The sequence below is a fragment of the Balearica regulorum genome, chromosome 7 (genome assembly GCF_011004875.1).
Source record: "Balearica regulorum gibbericeps isolate bBalReg1 chromosome 7, bBalReg1.pri, whole genome shotgun sequence".
NCBI lineage: Eukaryota > Metazoa > Chordata > Aves > Gruiformes > Gruidae > Balearica > Balearica regulorum.
Window position 1 is genome coordinate 8,897,354 of NC_046190.1, and position 25,850 is coordinate 8,923,203.

General features: G+C 35.5%; 1 protein-coding gene across 4 annotated transcripts in view; it reads right to left on the reverse strand.

Moving 5' to 3' along the window:
- Positions 1-25,850, reverse strand: part of ATRNL1 (attractin like 1) — a 522,496-nt gene that overhangs the window by 317,543 nt on the left and 179,103 nt on the right. For all 4 annotated transcript variants that reach the window (XM_075757823.1, XM_075757824.1, XM_075757826.1 and 1 more), the window contains exon 21: positions 8,803-8,855. In XM_075757823.1, the coding sequence (XP_075613938.1) occupies positions 8,803-8,855 (53 nt within the window). The remainder of the gene's footprint in view (positions 1-8,802; positions 8,856-25,850) is intronic.

Consider the following 25,850-nt stretch of genomic DNA (forward strand, 5'->3'; position numbering starts at 1 on the left):
GTTAGAAAGCTAGTTTGTCCAGAGTGGTTAATACATACATGGAAAGGTTCTCCAATTCACTGTAAAGCCTGAAAATTATTGGTAGCCAAAACTCTCTTTAGCCTGCCCAAAAAAGCTGCAAACCAAACTAGCATTTGACAAAGGAGTATGAAGAGCCTGGGGTGAGATCGTAATACTTTATTAGGAGCTTCAGATTTTTGGTGTGGTTATTGTTTTAATTCTCTGAAAGGTGACAATTGGTTTCTGGTTATTTTAGCTCAGGGCAAAGACTCTGTCTGTCTGTTGTTCTTGATATGTTCTGAGTTAGTAGGTTTGTTAAGGCTAATCTTTTCTCAAACCATCCTAGAATTGTCTGATTTAAACCATAATCTGTTCCAGTAGGCTCTTTAAACACTAAGAAGATTTCTTTTTAAATAGAATTTATTTGTATAAGCCCATATATTCAAAAGACAGTGTGAGTCATTATTGTTACTGTACTTATAAATAATAAAAATTGTTTCAGTCTGTATCAAAGTCAATCAGTGTTAGATATAATTGGCGGAACTCATTATTTTAAGTCAAGCATGACAGTTTTACAATTACAATATGTATTTAGTTTAAATTAATGCTGTCCCAAAAGGAAACATGAATTCTACAAATCGGTAGCAAAGCATCTAACTGCTGGTATACATCTCACAACTCAACTAAAACAAACACCTTTTTCAATAGCTAAAATGTATTGTTTATGCCCTTTAAGTTTCAACATAATTTTTAAATATCTGGAAAATCTCTGCTAACAGTTTTATTAAAAGTGTTACTTGCTATTTATCTTCCAAAATACTCTCCTTGGAATGTTCTTGAGTTTAATTTTTCTCTAAGTATAGCAAGTCTGCCACCTAGTGCTTTATGGTCACCTCTAGTGCGCGTTTTATTTGATAATTTTTTTATTACTATTTTTGAATAGAAGATGTCATGCTCTAAGTCCATGAATGACTGTGCATGCATGCTTGCCTACTCACAGAGTGCTTAAAGACCACATCGTATCTCCTTGCTGACAGGTTGCATTACATGTTTCAACAGCTATTAGACCACATATGCATTTCTTGACTAGCATACAACCATCTTGTAGCTGTGCTTTCTCTATGAGATCTCATTAGTACAAGTGGAAAAGGTAAAACTTGTAAATTATTTTATTGAAATGAAAAGGAAGGGGGAAAAAAAAAGATATCATGTCAGTATAGTATGAAAAATATTAGGAAAGTCAATGTTTCTTTGGCCCAGTGCAGCTCTATACACAGTCTCTTATTTTGTGAGGAGTGCCATCGCAGTGTGGTAGGGTACCACTGAAGCACTGAAGACAGGCACACCTTGGAAGGGGCTCTGGACCAAACCCTGCTGAGATTACACGCTTGGCATCCAGGGGCAACAACTCTTTGGAAGGGGCAAAATGGTAGTGGCACCCTATGTGGAAGACAAAAGCTGAGGAATGATGAGCAAAAGGAAGCATAAATGGATTCCATTCACACAAAAAATTCCAAGCATCTGGGTTGAAGTAGCCCAAGAAGTGACTGATGGTAGATCTCAGTGTGCCACTCACAAACTGAGCGCAATGTGTCATTCCAGATCCAGCACCCATCAGCCCCTAGAACAATTCCCTTCACAGAGGTTGCTTATGTCCGCTTATGTCCTCCTGTTCTCCTGTGAAGATGACATCCTAGGTCTCTGCCCCTTCATTCCCCTAGATCTTTACAAGGTGGCTGACCACAAGAGAAAATTTGACATAGTATTTAGAGAGACTTCTTTTAATGGTTTCAATTCCTCCTTTTTTACGAAATTATAACATTTGTAATATAACAACTGCTACTGAAAATTGACTTATATCAGAACTTTCAGTATGAATAATCCCAGAAAAAAGAGAAAAAAGATACGTTCAAATAATAAGGAAACATCATGTAGGATGAACTATCAGGCCACACCAATAGGTCAGATAAAGCCTAAACTGTATTTTGACAACTTAAATAAGGATGTACCATCTGACCCTTTTGCTCTGAGACACTGTCGAGCTAATTTTTCTAAAGTCATTAGAGGTACTATGTTGTCATAAATTAGCTACTTTTAATAATCTGTCCTCTATCAAACCATCTTTCTAGTTACTACTGCTGCAAACAAAGAAAAAGTCAGCAAGGAAAAATATAGACTAACACCTCTAAAGGAATACCAGGGCCTTTATTCCAAAGCCCAGATATCAGAAAGAAAACTTAAGAAAAGAAGTCTTAATTAATCAAGTGAGATGAATTTTAAATAAATGGGATGCAAGAAATGAGTGGTTTTGTCTCAGGCAGAATACATATTACATAACAATATCATTTTAGAGTTTTAAATTATAATAAAAAATGTCTATAAGAAATGGTAAGGACTATAGGTAAGGACTAGTACTTTCCTTTACTTTGCCCTTTTTGAAGCCCTGTTGTGTCAGCAGTAATAGGGTTAATGCAGCTCCAGGACTGGCCTAGAATCCTTATGAGGTTCTACAGCCCGAAGCAAATTTTCCTTCTTCCTCCCCAGCTCCTTGGACAGATATCAGATATTATCTTGAGAGTTTTCACTGAATGTACATTTCATGCTTCCTCACTGATTTTGGATAAGAAAGTATCATTCCTTGTGAGTTGCTGACATACTCTCTGAGAACTGCTTACTGGTATCCTTTCTGTATGTATACCAAGGAAACAAGCAATAGTGTTATGAGCTATAATGATTTTTATGGCTCAGAGTTTAGAATGGCACAGTAAAGCCATAAACCAATTATTCAGGTCACTCCCCAAAAAGTTGTTCCAAATTATTTAGTAGCTCATATATGATCGCATATTTTTCCTGCAGTGTACTTTAAATAGAAAAAAAAAAGCTACTAAAATTTACCCAAAGACAATTTAAAAAAAAAATCTATTAATATTATTTTCCTACTAGTCATAATGTTAGGTTTTTAAGTGATAAACATCTGAGAACTCAGCAATGTTTTCTCTGGCTTTCCATTTCCTCCCTCCATGTCCACGAGGTTGACTAGAAAAGCCCAGTGTTGTCAGTGCTCTGTAGTACACCTGACCCGTAAGGCTTCTGCAGATGGGCCTACCACCTTCCTTTTTTGCATGCTTCATCCCAGAAAAACATTTGAAACAGTGACCGATGAGTCACTGTGTGAAGCCATCCACAAATGACATTTCATAAAACATTGAGGTGAGAGAAAGATTCGAAAGAGCTGTGGAAGGAAACACAATGAACCTAGGAAAAAGATTAAAATAAAATTTATACATTCTCTCAGCCTCTTTTATGTACAGATATTTGTGCTTCCTCTTTTTTAAAGGCTGTAAATCTAACAGATATCTCCATCAGAGGCATGTATTCTTGTTGAAGATGCGGAATAAATCAATAAATAGGTTTTAATTCTACAAAAAGCTACAAATCATTCAGCCCCTCCTTGTTTTAATTCTCTTCGTAAATGACCCATCCCTCCTGACCTCTATTCATTCCTGGATTCTCTAATCCTTCTCAAAGGTCATGTTCTAATCTTTAACAAATTTAAAAGTAGGCTTGCTCTGCAGCACAGTAAACTCTATAGCATTTCCCTGGATACATAATGCACTTCTGAATACAAAAGGCAAGCTTCTGCTTCTTTTTGCATTCACAGATAGTCACAGACCCACAGAACTGTCTGTCCAGCCCAAAGATAAGCACCACATTAATAAAAATTGTTAATTTATTGCAATTTTATTGCATTGTGACTATATTCTTGCTGTGCACTGCTGAGAAAATCCTCTCAAATGTATGAAAGTTTCATACTTTAAAGTGTGCTGCCCTGTAACCCACTACTGTGGGTTGTAAAAGAGTAACCAATTGTAAAAGAGTAACCAATCTGCAGAACCAAATGGAGAAGCTACTTGTTCTCCTCTCTTCGTTGCTGATGTACCCAGAAATAATAAAAAATGTTTCTAAACCTTTTTTTTTTTAAGGAGTAAAAGGGAATAAGAAACTAAAGTATGTAAATCTATGCACATTTTTTCAACTACATTTTCTTAGCTGGCTACTAGAGTGGTCTTAGCTAGGAATTCTCTTGGCGGAATAGGCAACTCGAGTGCTCAACTCATCTGGAAATTCTAACAACTATGCAGGCAAACAATATGGTTTACACTCACAGTACTTATTTGTTGTAAGCTTTTATGCTTCCGCATGTAGCAATATCAGAATCTATCAGTTGTACTTCTTGTTTGAAATGTAGCATTGGAACTATGACACTCAATGTACATAAAACAGACATTTTGGAAAGTTTTTAACCTTAGAAATATGGATAACTAAAAGAGGTTTATGAAGGAGAGTATCACATCCTTTCAAAACAAATGATTGTTAGCAAGCCTATAATTCACCCTCTGTATAGTAACAAATCATGAATTGTAAATTTAAACACTCATTTTCTCTAGAACACTGACTTAACTATCTATCCATTTATGATTTAAAGCTTTGCGTCTTTATATAACCCAGGTCAAAATCACAGAAGTGGCATTTGTCCCAGTGATTCTTCCCAACCAGCCTAAAACCATCTGGTTTGACTGCATGGTTCTTTGCACCAAGGTGCACTGATTCCGACAGCAATGCATTTCCAACGCTGACGCGTGAAGAACTAATGTAGCAATTTGGATGCACGCTTTGCTATCTAGGCGTCACTGTTATACATCACGCTGGCTGAGATACCAAAGAACTATAACAACATCAAATACAAATGCATCATGACAAAATGTTACATTTATGGTTTGTGTACGTGCATAAGTCAGCTGCACAACCATCTCTGGCCTCCACTCAGAACTCATTTCTGTGGATTGAATCAGCTTCCGATCGTGCACAGAAAGATTGGCTTCTAACAGAAAGGCCTAGGGATACAGAGCCTCCCCACCAGGGATAGAGCCACAATCCAGAAGCAGACTTGTACTCAACTGACAAGAATATATACATGGACAAACAAAATCGTGGCTTTTAAATTAATGAAGCCTTCTTTTGTATTTATATTCTTTTTATTATGTAGAAGAAATATTTGATAAGATTTCCTCTGATATTCCTAAACAATGGCACATTGAACACTTTTGACTCAAGAAATCCTTCCTCTCACAAAGTTCCTGAGCTGTAAATTGTTGGATGTATAGAAATAAATATCACTGTATGTCTGTCTATTCGCTATACTCTTCACTCGGAATTCATAATCAGCCACTACTGACAACAAGGTACGAGAATAGATAGATGCAGCTGCTAATGCGTTCTTATACATTCAATATTTTTCTAATTTTTATATCTGTGAGTCTTGTTCTCGTTCTCTCACTCTCAGAGAAGTTTGTTCTCTCTGTTGTGCTTTTTCAATCATGCAGTGAAGTCATGAAGAATGAAATGAAAATAAATTTAATAGAAGCAATAGGCAACGATTTTCACAGTCTGGATAATGCACTATTGCATGCCCTGTCTATTATGCTTTTCCTACTCTACTTTTATTAAGTTTTGATAATTTAAAGTAGAAATACTACTTATGTCCAGTGCTGCAATGTTTTGAAATGCATTATTAGAACAAATTCTGATGTTTATTGAACTGCTCTGGTTATCTCTAAGATTTGATGGTTTTGCTGCTATCTGTGTTTATCCTTTTGGCATAGTATCTGTATTTAGATTAAGTCCCTGCAATGTTTCAGCATGCTACTTCCTATATGAATCTCATTCTCATTGATAATGCTAGACCTATCTGTAATTTCCCTGTGCTTTCATTTGTGCTCAGATCACTTCTCCAATCACAACACGATCCACATAGAGCATTAACATTCTGCTTACTCTCCTATATCACTACCAAAGGAAACAAATAAGGAAGGAACTAAAACAATCTGTGCTATCCCACTGGCTTACTCGAAGTTTTGTTTACTTACTATCTTAACCATCTTTTGATCTTAATACCAGTACCTAAATCAGCACAAGTCTCTTCCCCCTTCCTAGACTTGAGGGTGGCAATGGCAGGCTAGAGGGAGGAGAGGACTAGGCAAGAACTAGGTAAACTGGGCAGAGAGCAGAAAGAGATGAGAACAGCTAAAGTTTTATAGGACAGTGGGTATTCACAATATTACAAGTTGCAGAAAGTTCTCTAAGGCAGTAAGCGTTCTCTATCCACATCCTGCTGTTAAAGAGAAATTGAGGTCATCCAATAGCATACAAAAGTTAGCTATACACTCAGGACTGAATTCTAAGGTTTTGGCTTAGAAAAGCATTCAAATTTAGGATAGTATTCTCACAAGTGAAAAAAAAAAAAAGATGAAATTTGAACACTTAAAACTGGTCATTTTGAAGATAGCTAAACTCAAGCATATGACTAAAAGCCTTCCTGAAGAAGATCTCAACCATACAGCAAATTAATAGTTATATTCCTATTTTGCTACCATTCACTGATTTTGATTCTAAGTGGTAGAAACAAATATGCCTAGAATTTTTATTTCTCATAAACTTATGCTGCTCATAAGTATATACAATTTGTTTTTCCTCAGTATTTTCCTCTCTCCTGAGCAATAACTATTCCTGTACTGTAAAAAGTAAGAATATTCTTCAAGGAGAAGCAAAACAGCAATATAAGTGTCTAAAGATAGTTTAGACTAAAGATAGTCTAAAGATAAGTTTCTTACAGATTAGTGAAATAAGCACAGAAAAAATACATCCAAATGCCTGTCTTGTACAAAAGTGAAACATTTTCTTATACAAATTGTAGTCCATGGTAACGCCACATTTTTAAATACTTATATAGGTAAGAAATTGGAGCATCTCTATGACATATACATATTTTAATACATGATTTACCAGGTAATGAACAGTGCTGGTAAGCAATTGTCATTGAAATCTTGGTCAGTCGGTTATCCACAAATTAACAAATTATTTCCCATTATGATGCATCAGCCACTAAATGTAAGAAATATGCAATTCCATTATTTGAAATTAGCACAGGCTCCAGATAACATAACTCAGAAAATCGTTTATATACAATATTTTAAATGACTGAAAGTATTAAAAGAAGATTTATCATTCCAGAACAACGAGATCTTTAAAATATTTTGAAATTTGACAGAAGACAAATAATAGTAGTGAGTGAAAGGTGAAAGGGTATCCTGATATAGTACAATTTGTCTCCAACATGATTTATAGACCCAACCTGCAACACGATAGCAAAAAAAGTAATGTTTTTCATGGAGGTGCCTGAGGTCTATAAATCTCATTACTGTCATTTCTTTTCCATCTCTTAAATTTAATAACGTTTATTTTTAAAGGACAAAACTAATGTTGATGCACATATCCAAAATAGACCATATAGCGCACTCTTCATTGTATGAACTTCTCACGTACTCATTATCTAGCTCTAAATCTACAAAATTTATAAAATTCACAAATACAAAAATACATGCTTCTAAATACTGAAAATTCTGGTTTGAAATTAAAAATAATTCTTATGTGAGATAAGAAATATGTCACGTATCATATCTTTAGAGCACAGTTTTAAAGTATGTTTTCAAATGGGTCTGTTTTATGTAAAATGTCAACAATGTTAACAGTATCTTCAAAATACAATATTTTAAAATTATCTTCCAGTTTAAAGTATTACATTTGAACTTAACTTGTCTGTAAGGAGGAAAAAAGAAAAAAAAAAAAACCCTCAACAACAAAAACCCAACCCACATCAAATTTCTTTAGTACCTGGCAAGAGGAATAAATGTTTTAGGCCTAGGGATATGTCAGCATCTGTAAGATAGTATGTGTCAATTTTGTTCTGTAAAACATACCTTGCAGATGCAAACCAGTTAAGGTAGAAAAGAAACATTAGTAAAGAGAAGCAGCATTCATTTATTAGGTAAGTAATAAGTGCCTCTTTAAGTGCCTTAAAGAGATTCTAAAACAAAGCTTTTGTGTACATTCTAAAATAAAATGCTAAAAACCAAGGCCAGAGATCAGAATGGATGCTATAAATATATTCAGAGATATGACTTTATGGAAATGTCAGAGTGAGGTAGGGATGACGTTAGGAAACAACAGACAAATGGATCCAATTGTCTGACATGGAGCAGGTATGTGCAAAAGTCACAAAAGTTAAAACCATGTTCTCTAACATCACATACGGTTTTATGACGATTATAATTACTATTTAACGTCCACCTTGGCACAGCAAAATAGGCACAGCTCTCTAAGGTATTTCTGCACATGGGTAATAAGCATTCTCATCCCTTCAGGTCTTTCACTATGACTATCAAACATGTAATGCTTTAAAGTAAATTTGCCAGAGGTACCTTTTGTACAACAATAAGAACATGGAGACAACACGCAGTACCGTTTTATGATATTCTGGAGAGCAGCTGTGTATCATGTCCCTGGGAGACAGACTGGCTAAACCATTCAGAATGTCCCCAGGAAGTACTGCTGTTCAGCCTATTTGCATTTCCCCATCACAAATTGTGTCTTTTAAACAATGACACAATTACTTATTCCTTTCATTCACATATGTTGAGATACAGAGAATAACCCAATCACTGGCTTGGTCATTCCCTCCAATCTAGGAGTAAAGAATCAACTTTTAGTACTCTTTAATTTACATTGTCGTGGACAAAGTAACAGAGAAGCCCAGTGTGGCATTTTATTTTTCAATCAAAATATCAATGTGCCCTAACTTCAGCAAATCTTAAGAAATATATTCCATTTTTCCAAGGAAATGAAATTATTGCATAATATGTAAACAGCATTTAAGTACTGAACATTAAAAATGTGAGTACTCACAGTAGCATGTTCCCCTAAGTGGATTTCCAAGATACCTATTTTCAGAGTCACAGCTGCAGGGGGAAAAAAGAGACAAAACCAAACATTCCCATTAAACACAAGATAGTTTTAATATAAACGCAGCTAGAATATTTATTTCAAATAGCATGAACTTCATTACTAGTAGCACAAATACATTAAAATATTAAGTATTTGATATAATTCTTAATTAGGACGTGCTACTTTTCAGAGGCACCTCTCTTCTTATAAACAAAACCCAGAGTGACTAGGGTCTTGAACAAGGCACTTCAGTCATGTGCTTAACGTCGGTGCCTGGTGTAGGACTTACAGCGGGTGGTATGTCTCCACTAAGGAACAAAGGAGAGGCAGGCAGGGAGGCCAAACGCTGGATTTCTAGTTATGCTTGCTGCATCAGTGATAGCTTACTCTCTCGGCTGGTTTTGATCTGGCCCTCTCCAAGACAGCAGCTGAGCATCCATCAGGGGGATCACTGACTGCAGAAAATGTTCCCAAATATCTCTCCCTCTAACATACACAGTCCTGAAAAGCTACGAGAGCAGGCTTTGCACCCTCAGACACCTTCCACACCTCTTCAAGCCATCCCTTCAGCGATGGAACATACACTCTCCATTTCCAGGCACACAGCCACCACTCTGGTAGGGTGCAATACATCCTTCATATTTCCAACTCTTTCAATGAAACCAACCAAACAAACAAAACCAAACGAACAGAAAACCAAACCAACATGACCAAAAAAACCCCAAACCCCCCCAAATATTCCCAAGCATAAAATAATGATTACATTTTCACAGCACCACAGAGGACCTGGAGGGGATCCAAAGCTATGCCGTCTGCTCTAGAGAGGGTGGTCCTAAGCTATGTAGCTGCAACTAGACCATGGCAACTGGCTACGGGGCCAGAAATTGTAGCGATATATATAGCAGTATAAGGACAGAAGTGTCTCCTCTACTCAGCCTCTTTGAAATTCAGAGGCAATCGCTTCTCTTCATTGACCGCCTAGTGTAGTAGGCGAAATTCAGACTGAATACAACGTACTGATGCTGCTGACAAGACGTGTACATGATAAGAGCTGGAGAAATATCTTTCTTATTGATAACTTATTGATAAGGGTTATTTGCAGATATGAAATATCCTGCAGAATTTCACAGTGATCAAATTGAGTTATATAATATTTCTCTAAAAATGCCAAGTACCTTAATAGAAAATTATTATCCTGCATTTGGTTTTCTTGGCTATTCCACAGAAGTCTCCAACAAGATTATAATTTTCTATTGAATAGACATAATGATTCATAAAACAAAGAGAAAGCTTATCGGTGCCTATTAAATTCCATATAAATATTTTCCCAGAGGAAATCTGGATCATGCAATGGCTTGAACTACCTTTTCATTACTTTTTTCTAAGAAACTTAAATCACAAGGAGATTTGTGTTATTTGTGAGTAATATTAAAAAACTTTCTAACTTGCACGTCACATCATTGAACAAGTGGCAGACTGTAGAACAGTGTTTGTATTTCTGTTGATCTCTTCAATATTTTCCAACTGGTGACTCTTAACGTGCTCATTTTTATTGAAAAATAGGCAGCGAATCGCCTTGACCCTTTGTTACAATATCATAAAGAAAATAATCAACAGTAGGACTAAAAAGGAAAAAAAAAAAAACCTAAAACCAACAACAACAACAACCACCCAGAAAAAAGATGTTCTGGACTGCCCTTGCTCAGTCCCAGTCCCAAGTCAGTGTGAGAATTCTTTGCAGGGTTAACTATACAGAAATTCAACATTTTTTAATATAGAAAAAACATTCCCTTAAACTCCAAGAAACCAAAATGTGATATGCTTCGACTCTAACTGCAGCACACAATTTGTGGCCTTGTCCATACAGACACTCTGGGCCTACAGTTCTTTCCACAGAATTTAGAAGATGGATTGATGCTGAAGTATCTCTCTTGCATGTACTTATAAAGGAAAGGAGAAAATAATCTCAAGTAATAATACCAGTCTGCCTGACGTGCTTTTTTTCTAAACATCACAAAACACTAAATTCTTGAAAGAGCAGATCACTACTTAAACAGATTAACCTCGTAAAAATAGAGTCACGTGTCTGAAAGTGTCTTTAGGTTGGCAATTTTTACGAAAGAGCTAAGGGAAAAGGACTGGTTTTGAAGGAAGAGTTTAAAAGAATTTTCTTTTTTTTCCTTGTAAGATGGTAACATAAATGAGATAGTATATCATGTAAGAAATTACAATAACATGACAGTGATTATTGTAAGAGGAATTTTTTCTTTCTTCTCAATTATATCAAAGGCAAAGTAGAATATTAAATATAGGCAGTGTTTAATATATGCTTGAGTATTATACTAGAACACAAAAATATATATTATATAAATAACTGTGTATTCAGAGTCTGGGGAAGAAGGCAAGAAACTTATCCTGCTGCTCTCCGATAATAGCACTAATTTATGTACGATATGGAAGAGCAATGTCCGACCACCAGCAACAATAAGCTGTACAACTTTCCATCAGCACAGACTAAACAAATTCCGCTGTGAACTCTTGCTGGCCACAGTACTCACCTGTGGTGATGTGACCCAGGGTCTAAAGGAAACTTAGTTTGCTCCTGAATCAAAACAGGACTTTTTTTAAAAAAAAATCTTAAAAATATGTATGAAAAGATAAGCTATTTCCATATAGTTTCCCTTCTCCATTCTGCTACCCTTCTAATCAGATGAAACCATCTCCTGTGGATCAATAATTACCAGAATCCTGGGATTTCCAGCATCGCATATACCTTTCTGTATCTATATTACAAAAACCCACAAGATGACATAAAATAAAAATATCTATAAAATCTGTCTAATGAACCACAGGTTTCACTAATTAAAAGAACACACAAAAGAATGCTTAATATGAAAATTACTAGGTACAGAATATTTAGCAACATACAAGTATTCATAACCATTCATTCAAATCTAAATAATTACTAATTCCATGACAATTATAGAAGTGACCTTCAAGAAATCTTGAATAGAAAATGGCAATGCAATTTTACAGCCAGCCATTTCGGTTGTTTCAGCATAATGCATGATGAAATGATAAAATATGCATAATAAAAAAAGAACAGTCAATTACACCACAGCAAAGTGTTTTGATGTATTATCATATATATTATACTTTCTGTGTTGGGAGCCTCACAGAAAACATTGGACTCAAGGATGTACAGATCTTGGTAAAGGCATGTCGGATCTACTGGCCCTTGTTCATCAGGCTTGAGAAGCCCATCTGCAAGCATGAGTTTTAGATTGGATATTAGAAAAAAATTCTTCACCAAAAAGGGTTATTAATCACTGGAACAGGCTGCTCAGGGAACCAGTGGAGTCACCATCCCTGGAGGTATTTAAAAGACACATAGATGCGGTTCTTCGGGACACGGTTTAGTGGCTGGACTTGGCAGTGTTAGGTTGATGGTTGTACTTGGTGATCTTAAAGGTCTTTTCCCACCTAAATGATTCTACTCTATGATTCTATGAGTAGCTGCTGTAGGGGAAGGGAAGGTGCTGGAAGGCCCCGTGCCAGCCTGCGCTGTGCACTGGTGGATGTTATCAAAGAGAACCTTCCAGCTTGTCAGGGTTTTGTTTTTACACAAAATAAAAGGCACCACGGTATGGGAGGGAGGACGAACCTCTCCACGGATGGGATGTATGCAGCACGACAGGGGAAAATCCATGCTGGGTCCATCCAGTGCTGCATGCACACAGGGGTCCCAGCAACTGAAGGGGCATAAGGTTTACCTGCTATCTGTATTCCTTTTTTTTTTATTCTCTCTTATTAAAACGGCTAGTCGATTACATCATTTGCTGCCAGGTGTTATAGAGATACAGAAAGAACCCTGCACCACCTCTCCCACACTTCCCTTCTCTGTCTCCCAGTGCAGAACACTTCCGTAAGGTTTATTAGGAACAGCATGAGGTGGAGTTCTTACTACTTAGGGAAGCCTGCTCTAATTCAAGTGAAATATGCTATTTAAACAGTTTTCAGCAGAGTGAAAAGATGAAACTAATAGGATTGGGAATACATCTAAAATTATTCACATGAGTATGTATGGTAGGTTCTGAATAAATTTAGTTTGGTCTTTTAATCCTATCCTATTTCATTAAGCATATGTATTTCTCTGCATTAGTCACTAATTATGGTTCCAATTACAAAATTTCCTATTCGCTGAATTATTTCCTTATGAGCTTTACTCATTGTAGTAATTTTTGTACCTTTTCCAAAAGCCAGCACACATTTGACCATATGTGAAGTATAATATATGCCTCGTATCTGTGAAATGGGAGCTAGACTCGTTATTTTATGTGCCATAGGGCTGTGATCATTTGCTTTAAGTGGTAATAATGAATGAGCAGTTCCACTCTGGCACGCCTCCAAAGACACAGCTCCCATTTACAAGGACAAATGGAGGAAGGTTCCTACCAGGTTACATACAAGTTCTATGGTTTGTTCCAATACAAAAGTATTCAATTCATCAAGCTCACTGACCTTCTGATGGCCTGCTATTAGCAGTTATTCCCCAACCTCTCCCTCAATTATCCGTTCAAAACGGAACCATTTTCTTTTACTTTCTTTTTTTTTCCTCCCTGTATTTCCTGAGAGTTCAAAATAAAAGTTATGGACAAATGCTTTTTAAAAAAACCCAATTTTTCTCATGTTTATGACCAAGTGAATGATAATTTCTGGCTTTCTCTTTAAATACAACAAATGTATCCAAGAGTACGTTTACATTAATATTCACAGATTATTTTTTATGAATGAAAGGCTTTTTCATAAGACAGAGTTTACAAATAACCCTGTGTTGAAGCCCAGCAATGTGTAAGATATTAACATCTGCACTATATTTACATCTTCTAATCTTACAAAAGCTAAGGAATGGGAGGTAGATATATAAATGCCTAATTTTATTGTGCTTACTGATATCTCCCTTAAGGAAGGGTATACCTTCAAGCTTCTCACCTAAAGAAAACTGTCAGAATATAACACCAACCTAGATCTACAGCTTTCTAGACTAGGGATTTGACTGGGTGGAAACTTTCCTGTAAGAGTTCATCTAACCTTAGATCATGAGGGCAGGATTTTCTGCAGTTCTGCTGCCACATTAATTGGTAAATCTTTCCTTTCAATTAAAAGTGAAGCAAAAAAAGATGAAGGGAAGACTAACCTAAGTAGGGCTGGTATGTCCTCTAGCTGAGTTTGTTTCTAATGCCAAACTCTCAGGAAGAATATTTAAAAAAAAAAAAAAAAAAAAGTATGTCAGATCACTCTAAAAGAAATTATTCTTTTATTCAACTGCTGAGGCAGTTGTACCTTGTTCTGGCCAAAGCACAGGCTTGTCAACTATACTGAGTAGAGATTGATGATCCTTATCTCATATTTTGTCCCTCAGCATCTGAGATTTGTAATAGGTGCAAATGAACACAGGTCACTTCCCCAGACTCTGGGGAAAAGCTGTCATCTTTCTGGTCTGCAGCTGGTCATAGACACGTCTGGGATTTTGCCTAGGTTCTCAGCATTGCATCTACAATAGGTTCCTGATAAATAAAGACTAAGGGACTTACCTGACTATTCCTGGGCCCTGACTGGCAACTTGCCCCAGCTTTTAGATAAGTAAGAATATCTTCTAGGACTACTGTTCAACTTCTGCTCATCTTTTACTCTTTTCTAGCCTTTACTTCTCATTGTCCCCTATCTAGCCAGTGGTCTTGCTCCTGCTGTCCTCCATCACTGATTCCTGCCTCTGATCTCCTTGCCCCAGATCCTGATCTTGCACAACAGGCTCCTGTTTTCATTCTACTTTCCTGGTACCACGGTGATATGATGCTACGGGGTTTTTGAACAGTGGAATACTGTTTAACGTAGCACAATTTGGTTACTTGGGGCACCTCATAACTGAACTTCTAACAGTGTTTGTAAAGCTAAACTTGAGACTTCTCTAATGACATGGTTAGTATGCCTATGGCATCATAAGTGGACTATGAAGCATTACTACATACTGCTACATATTACTACATTCCCAGCATTAAAAATATGCCCATGATGCTGTGACTGCAGCTTTTGCAGAAACTTAGGAGACAGCTGATGAATCTTCAGTAATAGCAATGTAGTAACACTGAGCTCAGCACAGATTCACACAAAATTCTTTACCCTGCTTGTTAGCTACCCCTTCTTGAAAGTCATACAAGCCTTCTTATTCTAAAAGTGCTTTTCCAGCAATGAGAAAATTAGCTGAGGTATATGATCAGCTATAGTCAATAACTGTAATTGGCTGTAATTCACAACATTTTGGAAGTGATGCCATAGAAACTGCAGATTTTCAGCTCAAGAGTGGTGACTCGTGGATGAAAGCACCAACCTCAACTGTTCTTGGGTTATTAACTGGTCCAGAACAGTGAGTGACTGATACTTGGAATCCCAATTTACACTTGTGCATAGATGCCAGAGAATAAAAATCCCCAGGTCTTGACTTAGGCCTGCTTGGGTTCAATAGCTTTTACACAAAACTGCCAAAGAACAATCATATCTTCTAGCCATCAAAACAATTAAAGAGACATGGTCAACAGCAATGAACGTGAGTGACCTCACAACCAAAGTTATGCTACACCAGCCTGTCTTATATATTGGGAGTTCAAGCATGTTTAAAAGATTCAGAAGCGGCATCATTCTTCCACAGAACAGCTAAGATTCAGATGCGATAATTCAGCTTAGATGATATATTTAGTGAAAAATAGGCACTGTCAGCAAAGTTCATGATTTGTCATAGAATAGGTTTAACTGCTAACTATTATTGTATTTTTATCCTGCTACTATAATCTTTATTTTGCTGCAGTGAAACACACAAACTAATAATCTATAAATTCAAATATATTCCTCATAGTTAAGGGTCTGCTTCTTGACTGTATGGACATTGCACTATATTGTCCCAATGTTTTTCATTAATACTGAAGTATATGCATAGTTCTCTCTTTTTTTTTGAGCTACAATAAAGCATCTTCAGTTTTAATGCAAAAATTGGACACTTTCACTCCTCTTAGTGCCAAGATCCTTCCAGTCATGAGCAACCTTTCTGCTTTAGATATAATTATCCACCTACCTCTTAAGATAATGATAACCTAAAAGTGTAAAAGGTACTAGGATTTATGTTTCCAGTTAGGACTTTTTAATAATGTGGGGAAATGATTTATTTGTTTCTTCTTGTAAGTGCATAAAATGATGTCTTGAGACAATGTTTTTTCTGCAGATTAATTTGTCTCCTCTTCATATAATTCATGAAAGAGACCTAGGCCAGCAATACTGGGGTTTGGGTTGGTTTGTTTTTTTTTAAATTTAGGCTGATCTCACCAAAAGAAAAGCTTAAATGCTTTAGCTTCATAAGCAAGTTTTTCATTTCCAGATTTCTCTCATGATATTCAAATCCTTCTGCCCTGTAAGATCAAGAATAATATTATAGGAGGTTTTATGTACTCTCTGGAGTACTGATATTTCAAATCACTAAATACATTGCACTACAGGAGAAAATAAACTGTCAAACAAGTGACAATCACATAATTATATAATTAATAGACGCTGGTTAAGAGATAAAATAAGAATTTCTAATAAGCTCTAGATTATATTTTCATCTTTCCTTCTATGCAAGAATTAAGTAACCTACAGCCATCATTTAGAACTATCTGGGGAAAACAAATAAATCTTTGTTAATCTTCATGAATCAGAGACCAAATGGATTTTGCACACCAATGATTCGATGGTGCTTGCTCTGAATCAGAAAATCTCATGTCCATGGCCTTACCCTCTACCTCTGGCATTCTCCTTTCTTTATGAATGACCCAGGGTTTGGCAGTGATGACACGAACTTTTATATATGTAAAATGATGAACTTGGAAAAGCAGAATTCCCACCTATCAGAAGCTGTTCCTTCAAAGTGGGAGAGGAGAAATATGCACATTTCTTCTCTCGTATTTTGATCAATTTCAGACATTTCTCCAGCCCTTAGAAAGTAAATGTTAGAAATATCCTAGATAGCTCAAAATAAGATACTGTGTTTACATCAAACTGAACCACCAAGAAATATTAGTATAGTTTTCTTAACTATTTAATTTCTTTTCTAGAAGAATTAGATAGAAGCAATGGCAAAATAATCATCCAGTTTATGCATACCTATTACTGCTTAAACTGAAATGCAGCTCCTCCTAAATTTTTGCAAAAATCAGTGAGCAGATCACAAAATTCACGTATGTTTCATTCTTTTAAAAGAAAGATATTGAAGAAATGCGTTAAATGACAACTTAATACCAACAAGAGAGTATTCATGAACCTGCATCCCCAAGCATAAGCAGTTTGTAAACAGTTTCTTTTGCAATCATTTTTAACATAAAGCTCTCCTCAGTGGAACATTGATTTTATTTTCACTATGATTTCATGGAAATAATAGTCAAATAATCATGAAAACAAGTATAGGTCTTAGGCTAAAATTACTAAATTTCTTCATATTTCAAAATCTTGCTCTTCAAATAGCACTGTTATCTGCATTTAAAAATTCAAGTTCATAAGAAGTATGTATTTGAGGATGCCATGCACATACTTTCCAGAAGATGGTAAGATGACAGGCAAGTTACTTTTTTCTACTTCAAATTACACAAGGTAACTTTGATCATTTTCTTGTCCTTTAAGTCTAAAATTTATCACAATATGTCAATTAATACTTTTAAAAAGATGATAAATGCTGACTAAGCCAAGACAAAGATGACAATGTAGAAGCAAAGTGCATCACCCATTTGGAAGTGGAGATTGCAGGTTAGCCATGCCCAAATGCTGCTTATATATTAAATGTTCAAGAACATTAAATGTTAAATGAAGGAAAAGGTATTAATAAATCAGAACATCATGGTTTTTTCTAGGCTGTCAGCTAGACAGTACTAGGGAATTTTAGAAAATAGTGATGTTATCTAAATTATTCCTCTACTTGCAGCAACAACTTCTACAGTGTTAATGACATGTTATAAAAGGAACATGAGGCATAAATATTATGGAGGTTTAAGTATAATATATAGTGCAACTGGTAAGCTATCATTCTTACTTTTAGGAGGCCAAAACTCTAGCTGTTGCATGATATTTTCATATTACTTCCAATATTTCTAGATGACCGAGGATTTTCTATCTAGACATTCAGAAAGTATATTCAGAATATTTACTTATACTTGTTTTCTGTGGCATTTACAGAAATTGTCAGAGAATCCTGCAGCAGGGGGGTTGGAACTAGATGATCTTTGAGGTGCCTTCCAATCCTAACCATTCTATAATTTTGTGATTCTAACCATACCTCCTCCTTGAACAACAATGAATGGTGAGCCTTCAAAAAAACACCACAAGTGACCCAGGGGAGAATGATCATTAGAAACCAAATATGGAGGTATGGCATTTTCCAGACTCCTAGCTTCCTTCTTGTCCTTCTGGTCTTTAAAACCACATTTTGAACCTGCTTTAGCAGGGAAGTTGAACCAGATGATCTCTAGAGGTCCCTTCCAACCCCTACCATTCTCTGATTTTTGTCCATCAGACCATTTTAATATCTATAAATCTGTTCAATATGTTGTTCAGACAAGTTCTTTTCCTGCCTAAAAGAATTTTCTTTACCCCCTCCCATGCATGGCAAAATCCATCAAAATCATGCCTTATTGCCTACCATTGTTCCATCATAACCATGTCTGGCCTCTTTTTAAGTCCTTTTTAATATCTAGGATATCAACCCCATCTAACCTGCACCATCTTTTATTTGACTTTATTAAAAAAGATACCAATCCAAGAGATACAGAAATACCTATTAAGAACAGAGGACATAAAAGAGTATAGGTGGTTGGACAAAGTATGAAGATAAATACACACGTTCGCTTTACTCTGGTCCCTTTCCTATGAAGAGCCCCAGTCTCCATTAGTCCATTATAGCACACAACCTCTGAATTTCCTGGAGCAGAGATGACACTGATATTTCTTTATGAAGTGCCAAATAAGTGGAAATAAATGTTACTGTCTATGTTGCAACAACAATACTATATCTGCCAACACTTCCAGTCTGGGCGAACTCTCCTCAAAAAGTTATCTGCCCTTTAAGGAGAAAACTTAAAAGGAATGGCTGTAAAAAAGGAAAGAAAAGTTGACTAAAACGACACTATAGCCTCACGGCTGTAATACTGTGAAGTATTTCATAACAGGAGTCCTGGTCTGTCAGACTTGATCCGTTCAAACTATGTTTATGTTGGTTTTGATAGGCAGGGTGCAGAGTACTACCATGAAAAGCAATGCTTGCTCCTGCCTGAGTACAGGAGTACAGTGCAGAACAGAGCCTTTAACTCTGTAAGTAATCCCAATGATTTCCCAAAGGGCAATTCACACAATAAAGCATTTTTCAAAAAAAAAAAAAAAAGGGGGGGGGGGGCACAAAATCTCACCCTAAACAATGACAGAATGAAAAGAAAAGGAGGAAGAAAGAAAAAAAAAAAAAAAAAGATTTAGCTACTACAAGAGCTCTAGTGATATAATTTGCAAGGGATGAGAAAATTCCTGCATCCCAGCTGGAAGTGACTGGGAAAGCTAAAAAATACACTCCTCAAAAAAAACATTTTATCATCCCAGTTTGTGTACCTCAAAGACTCAATCCCTCTACAAAGAGGCTGTAAGACAGCAGATTTATTGGACTTCTGATTAGTAATTGATTTCCTATGCTTTGTAAGCACCACATTAGATGCTTGAACTAGTTACCCCTGGACTTACCTGAGATGTATGTATCACACTAGGTGCGGTCAGTTATTTTATGGGAAAGAAGGTGCTTGCTTTGCTTCCTGGACTATGCCAAGGGCAACAAACCTGTCCAAATATTTTTGTAATTAACATGTTTCAAATTATTCCAAAACTTTGCACCTTTCCAGAAGTATTCTGAGGAGACTGAGACATGTCTTTCTGATTTTTAAAAGCTTTCGGTGCAAAATTTGGTATGTATTCAAAAAAAATCCAAATACCACCTACTGCAAAATAAAATGGAATAATAAAAAAATAGGTAGTCAGAATGCAGTCCTAAAAAACCAAACCCACACTTGATCACCTGAAATACGCTACTTCCAAAGGGCCATGTTAAACCAAACAGTCACTCTTAAGTTGCAAAAACTGAGAGCTGATTATTATTCACTATTTTTTAACTAAATACTCTAGTAAAAATAATAGTTTCTTGCTAGCATTGAGCACCACAGTCATGCTCTGGATCAAAAATTTTGACTATGTATGTGAGCAATCATTTGCCTCAGAGCAAATTTAAAAAAAAAAAAAAAAGAAAAAAAAAAAGGAAAAAGTTCTGTAACAGAATGCTTTACTGCATCCCTAGGACTTATGAATGTGGTAGATTAAGGGCAAAAAAATCAGGATTACAGAGTAGCAAAATTTACTAAACAAGGACCTTTTTTGACGTCAGAGGGAAATAAAGAGAACCTAGGAGGCATACAAAAATCCTGTTTAGTAATCCAAACATACAGTAGAGGTGGGATATTACTGATGCAGAGATTGTGTGGGAACAGTTACGGCATAATCCCTTCACAAGTCTCTATTTCACCAGCCTTGAGCGTTTCTATTTTCTATCCATCATTTTCTGACTGTCTGTTGGTTTGCTTCTTAACTCAAGCCTGCATAGGATAATAGGCTACAATTACATTAACCGCCTTTCATCTCAGTTTGAATTAAATTTGTTCTGCGTGCCAGCATGAAAATCTGTCCCAAGTCATTTTGCTTAAGTCAAAGAGTAATAAACTTCCTCAGTCCAACAATTTAGCCAAAGGTTTTAATATTGTGAAATATTCAGATAATTTTTTTAACTGAGATATCTTAAGATGAAAATTTCGGTTACAATATTTGTCAGTAAATATATATAAAAATATGTATTTTCTGCATTATGATAGTGATTTCAAAAAGATTTAAAATACAATCCTATCCTCAACTGTTCTAATGTTCCTAAGGTCTTTTTTCCTCACTTGTTTTCAGATTGGGTTTTTAATTTATGCAAAAGTAATGCTATAATTTGTAACATTACCCACAAATTAGAAATGCAAAATATTTTAATGTCACTTCAAACACAATTCTAGTGACTGAAATGGTCCATCATGTCAGAAAAACAAAGTACTTGTCACATCTTCCATAAATAAGACAGAGAAATCAACTGAGAGCACAGTGGAGAAATGCACTCTGAGGTGGATGCTCTTTTGGGAAGATCAGAGTGGGAAAAAATCTGAAGAATTCACTGTACAATTATGTTATGTTTGAAGAGCATCCTAATGCATCATACCAAACATTTCACTCTTGGATGAAATCTAAATGTTTAATTTTAAAATTCTCCAGTGACCATGATGAGACAGGCTTAAAAAAAGGGTATCTTCTGTCTTACAATTTTAAGCTTTCCATCTTCTTTCTTTTTTTGGTTCCCTTTTGGATTTTTATTTTTAAAGAAATATAACTGAAACCACCCTGTGATTTCAAAGTTCTACTTCAAAAGTGGATTTTGAGAGGTGCCCTAAGCACCACATCATTTTTGAAATGACAGAATATTCTGTAAGCAATCTTGGATTTGTTCACTATCAAGAACAATGAGCACACATGCAGAAGACAAAATGTCAAATTCACATAAACTACTCATAAGAAATATATAACAACTATAGTGAAATATTCTGTTTTAAAACCAAAATGTGCAGGTGTTCCTTAGCTTTTTTCCCTGGAAAGACATGATTTCCATGTCATTTTGAAAAAAATAAAATCAAGATTTCCAAAACCAAGAAAAAATTTTAGCTTTTGTCAACTCGAGTTGATAAGTTATACCTATGCACCATAAGAAAAATAAAACCAAAGTGCACTGTATGACCTACAGCCATAACGGAAGGAAATTTTGGTAACTGGACTTGGATTCTGAAAACAAGTATAGTTTTCTATAGGAATATTAAGGAATATTTATGACTTCTAGCTATGATTGGAGTTTGGAGAAGAAAATTCTCACACAAAACGTTACCTGGTAGTTTTCATTACAGCATGTTAATAGAATGTATGAGAATCTACTATATTACGAACAGGCAGAAAATTGGATACAGTATACTCTTTAAAAACATATGAAGCTGGATGTATCTGGTATACAGCTCAATATATCCACTAAGGGGGAAAAAGATGTATCAGACTAATGTTTGGGTTGTATTATTCAGTGCTTCTTTTCTGTTTCTAGGCATGCAATTAACTGGAATAATTTAATTTGAACTTTTAGCATGTTTATAACAAAGCTATGTTAGTCACCATTTCTTACATTCTTTTTTTCCCCAATAGAAGAAGTCCTGTTTGCTGAACATTCACTTTAAATTATTTTAAGACCCGTATTTAAATGACATTCGTGTTGCAGAAAACTTCATGTGATACAAACATAACTAAGTCGAGAGACAAGAGATTTCTAGGTTGCAGAAATTAACTGACAAAGGTAAAAACTGCGGACAGGTATAGCGTATGCATGGGTTGAAATATTTCAATTAAAAGAATCAACATCCTGTGGCATAACAACTAAGTCTCAAAATAACCTGCCATGTTATTGGAAATTCAACTGCATAGAAATACTTAAGAACATTGAGTAGATGATGACGAACAGGCAGATAAAATTCTACAAAACCAAGCACAGAGAAAGCTCTAATCAAAGCTTCCAAAAGGTAAACATCAAACCATTTATTAAATCATGTAGTTAACTATTTTTCAAAAAAGCAACTATTTTCCAAAAAAAAGCAATAACAAAAGCAACGAACTAATGGTATAGGAAAGGCTTCATGAAAGTCAATGACAAAAAGACAAGAGCATTAAGAAAAAAACATAATTAAGTTTTACCCTTTTTCTACCCTAAAAGCAGGGTTGGAAATTGCATTTGATTTTATACGTCAGGGTCGTTTTAAATACAATAGAAAAAGGTGAAAAAATCCTTAAGTACCATCCAACAATAAATGCATTTTCTCTTTAAAAAAATAATAAAAATAATAATGCATGTCTTCCCCAAAGAATGGATTTACAGAATTCCCATTTCTGAATCTTAGAGGTATTTTACTTTTATGTGGATGGCACTGAACAGCAGTAAAGTTGTTCATCTGTTCAGATGTGCTGTTACCTCTTCTTTTATTCATAAATATAGAGGAGGCAATTTTTCTGTTCAACATGAAGGATTGATTTACGTATTTTTTCATTTTTTACAATCATCATTTGTCACCTTCAATGTTACCTTACCTCAGAAAATGTTACCTTTACCAACTCCAGAAAACAAGACATAACAATAAAGAGAAGGACAAAGAATGGATGAAGAGAATCAAAGTATTAAGAGTGCACGAGAAGAACTTTGTGAACTAGTTTTGCAAGACTCTTGCTGCTATTCTGTACGTGACGGTATACAATTAGCCTCTCAAGAGCAAGAGAAAGTAAAAGTAAACCATCTGTTCCCCAGTTCATACCAAATCAGGGAAATACCCCCTCTTAAACTTAAGTAACAAGGTGTTATTGTGTATTGAAATATTTATCTAAATCAGGCCCCAAATCTGTGATTAAATCACGACTATATGTAAGAAAGGATAAAATGACCTAAATGAGAACAAGATTAAAAAGACATTTTGAAGCATCTGTTAAAAAGTAATTGCTGCCCTCATCTCCTTCTGAAGCTTCTAAGAACTCATTTCCAGGAGCCTTTTTTTTTTTTTTGTCCTTTTTTTTTTTTTTAAGTTAAACCTTCTTTATGAAACCTGATTTATTCAGTCTTTTTTGGCACATGTGACTGTTCCTTTACCCTTTAATTCTTGTCACTTTTCTGTGAGCAGCCCAACAACTTGTCTTCCAGGACAATGTACCACTTTGGACACTTTTCTTCTGTTAGTTTGGCAATCTCGCTGCTCTCCCTTTGGCCTCCTGCTGTAACTTAGAATTCCTAAATTTATCATTGCTCTGTGTAATATTGAGTAAAAGAAAAGTGTTGTGGCAGGTCAAATTTTCAGATCTGTTTATGTTTGCTTTGATTCTAAATCAGACTCCTGTTGCTATTTAAAAAAGCTTTTCTAGCTAAGTATTTATTTGACTTCTGGTACTTTGTTCTTTTTTTAAATTGCTGAAAAATTCCTTTTCTCGTAATACAAAAATAATAGATGGAGATGGAGAACTAAAGCTGTAAATCAATCCTTCTGAAGTGATAATCTAATAAAGCACTCAGGCTTCACTGTTGAAGTTTAGGATATCATCAGGGCTCTTGGATTGATTTGTGCCTTTGTAATCAAGCTCCCCAGCCCCATTACCTAGTAAGCTAGATAAAGAATACCACTTTTCAACACATCCACCCAAAAAAAAAAAAAAAAAATTAAAAAAATAGAGAGCTCAAAGCATGCGAAGGTTATGCAGCTTAATTTATATTTTATACTTTCTAAAACTGATTCTTCAGTACAAAAGAAGAAAAGAATAAGGGAACATTTCTAATATTAAGACATTATTATCTTTCAGCTGGTGAGTACAGATAGGATTTGTCCTATGCTATTTGTTGTTGCCCTATCAGTTATCATTCCCTGAAAATACCTTCCATATGATGGAGAACTTGCTTTTGCTGTCAAACTTTGTTAGTTTACGTTATAAATGGTAAAATATTACAGACACTTTTCACTAATACTGTTTATTTTAACTTACTGGCTTTTCATATTTTGTTTATTTTTTGTCATTCGCATGATAATCCAGGTGAAGAATGAAAAGGCAAAGAAAAAAGGATGTTTATATATGTATACGTGCTTACATATGGTCAACCTGCAGAATTCATTATCCCAGGTAGTCTATCTCCAGATTTTTAAACAGGAGTGAAATAAATATTCCTCTTAAACAGACAAATCTGCAGCAAGGAATAACAACAATATAGGTAATCACATCAGCTGTCACCAATCAACAATAGAATAGGATTTTAATCCTATTTCTGAATCAGCACAGTTTTTATAGCCCCCCCCCCCCCCTTTTTTATGTTAATTGTAAAAATACAGTTGAAACATCTACTGTTTTCTAAGTAGCTCTTTAAAATGTTGCATGCGGTACCTTTATCTTCATAACAGAATAAAAAAGAACATATCATTTTAGTTAGCCCATCAATACAGAAGCTAGTGTTATGGAAAGCTTTTCTAGCACAGCCTGTACTCGGGGCGTGGGGAAGCACGAGAACATGGGCTCTTCTGCAACAACTGCAGCTGCAGAGTCGAGGTGGAAAGAAGGTACAATACAGAAGAAAATCTGCCTGCCTTCTAGATGTCTGCACACACTTCCAGAAGAATGCAAGTTCGTTTTAACTTGAAGGCTCCCCAAATTGAGGACTCTTTAAGCATGATTTAGCACTGTGTAATTGATGTGCTTAGTCTATATAATTATCAGCAGCTTCATGAAAAAAGAAATGAGAAGTAATGCATTTTTCACTCCCATGTCTTAATACCAAAATTTATTTCTTACTCCTACCTATGCATAATTTTAATCCTTTATGTGCAAACTTCTTTTAACACTCTCAGCAACTACCGAAGCAATTTAATAACTGGCAGCAAAGTGAAATAAAAGGTTTTAGCTTTACAACCAGAAATATAACTATTGCAGCTAAATTTTCATCTATATGTAAAGGTGTACAATTGACTAAAAGAGAAAACAGAAAATGAAAACAGCAGTAGGAAGATGCATATTACTTCTATTAGAGACCATAAGAGGAGAAGAAAAGCAATCTTTCCATCACCAGGAGCTTTCTAACAAATAGTGTCACCAGTATTCATCTGACCTAGCATTTCCTTATTGCTGTCTAAAACCTGTTTTTTCTTCCCCTTTCTTAGTGGAAAAAAATGAATAAATACCACAAGCCAAAGCTGATAGATATATCTATCAACCGGGTTTTCATCACAATGTAGCTTCATTTCTTTTACTTATTTGTAAGATTTTGA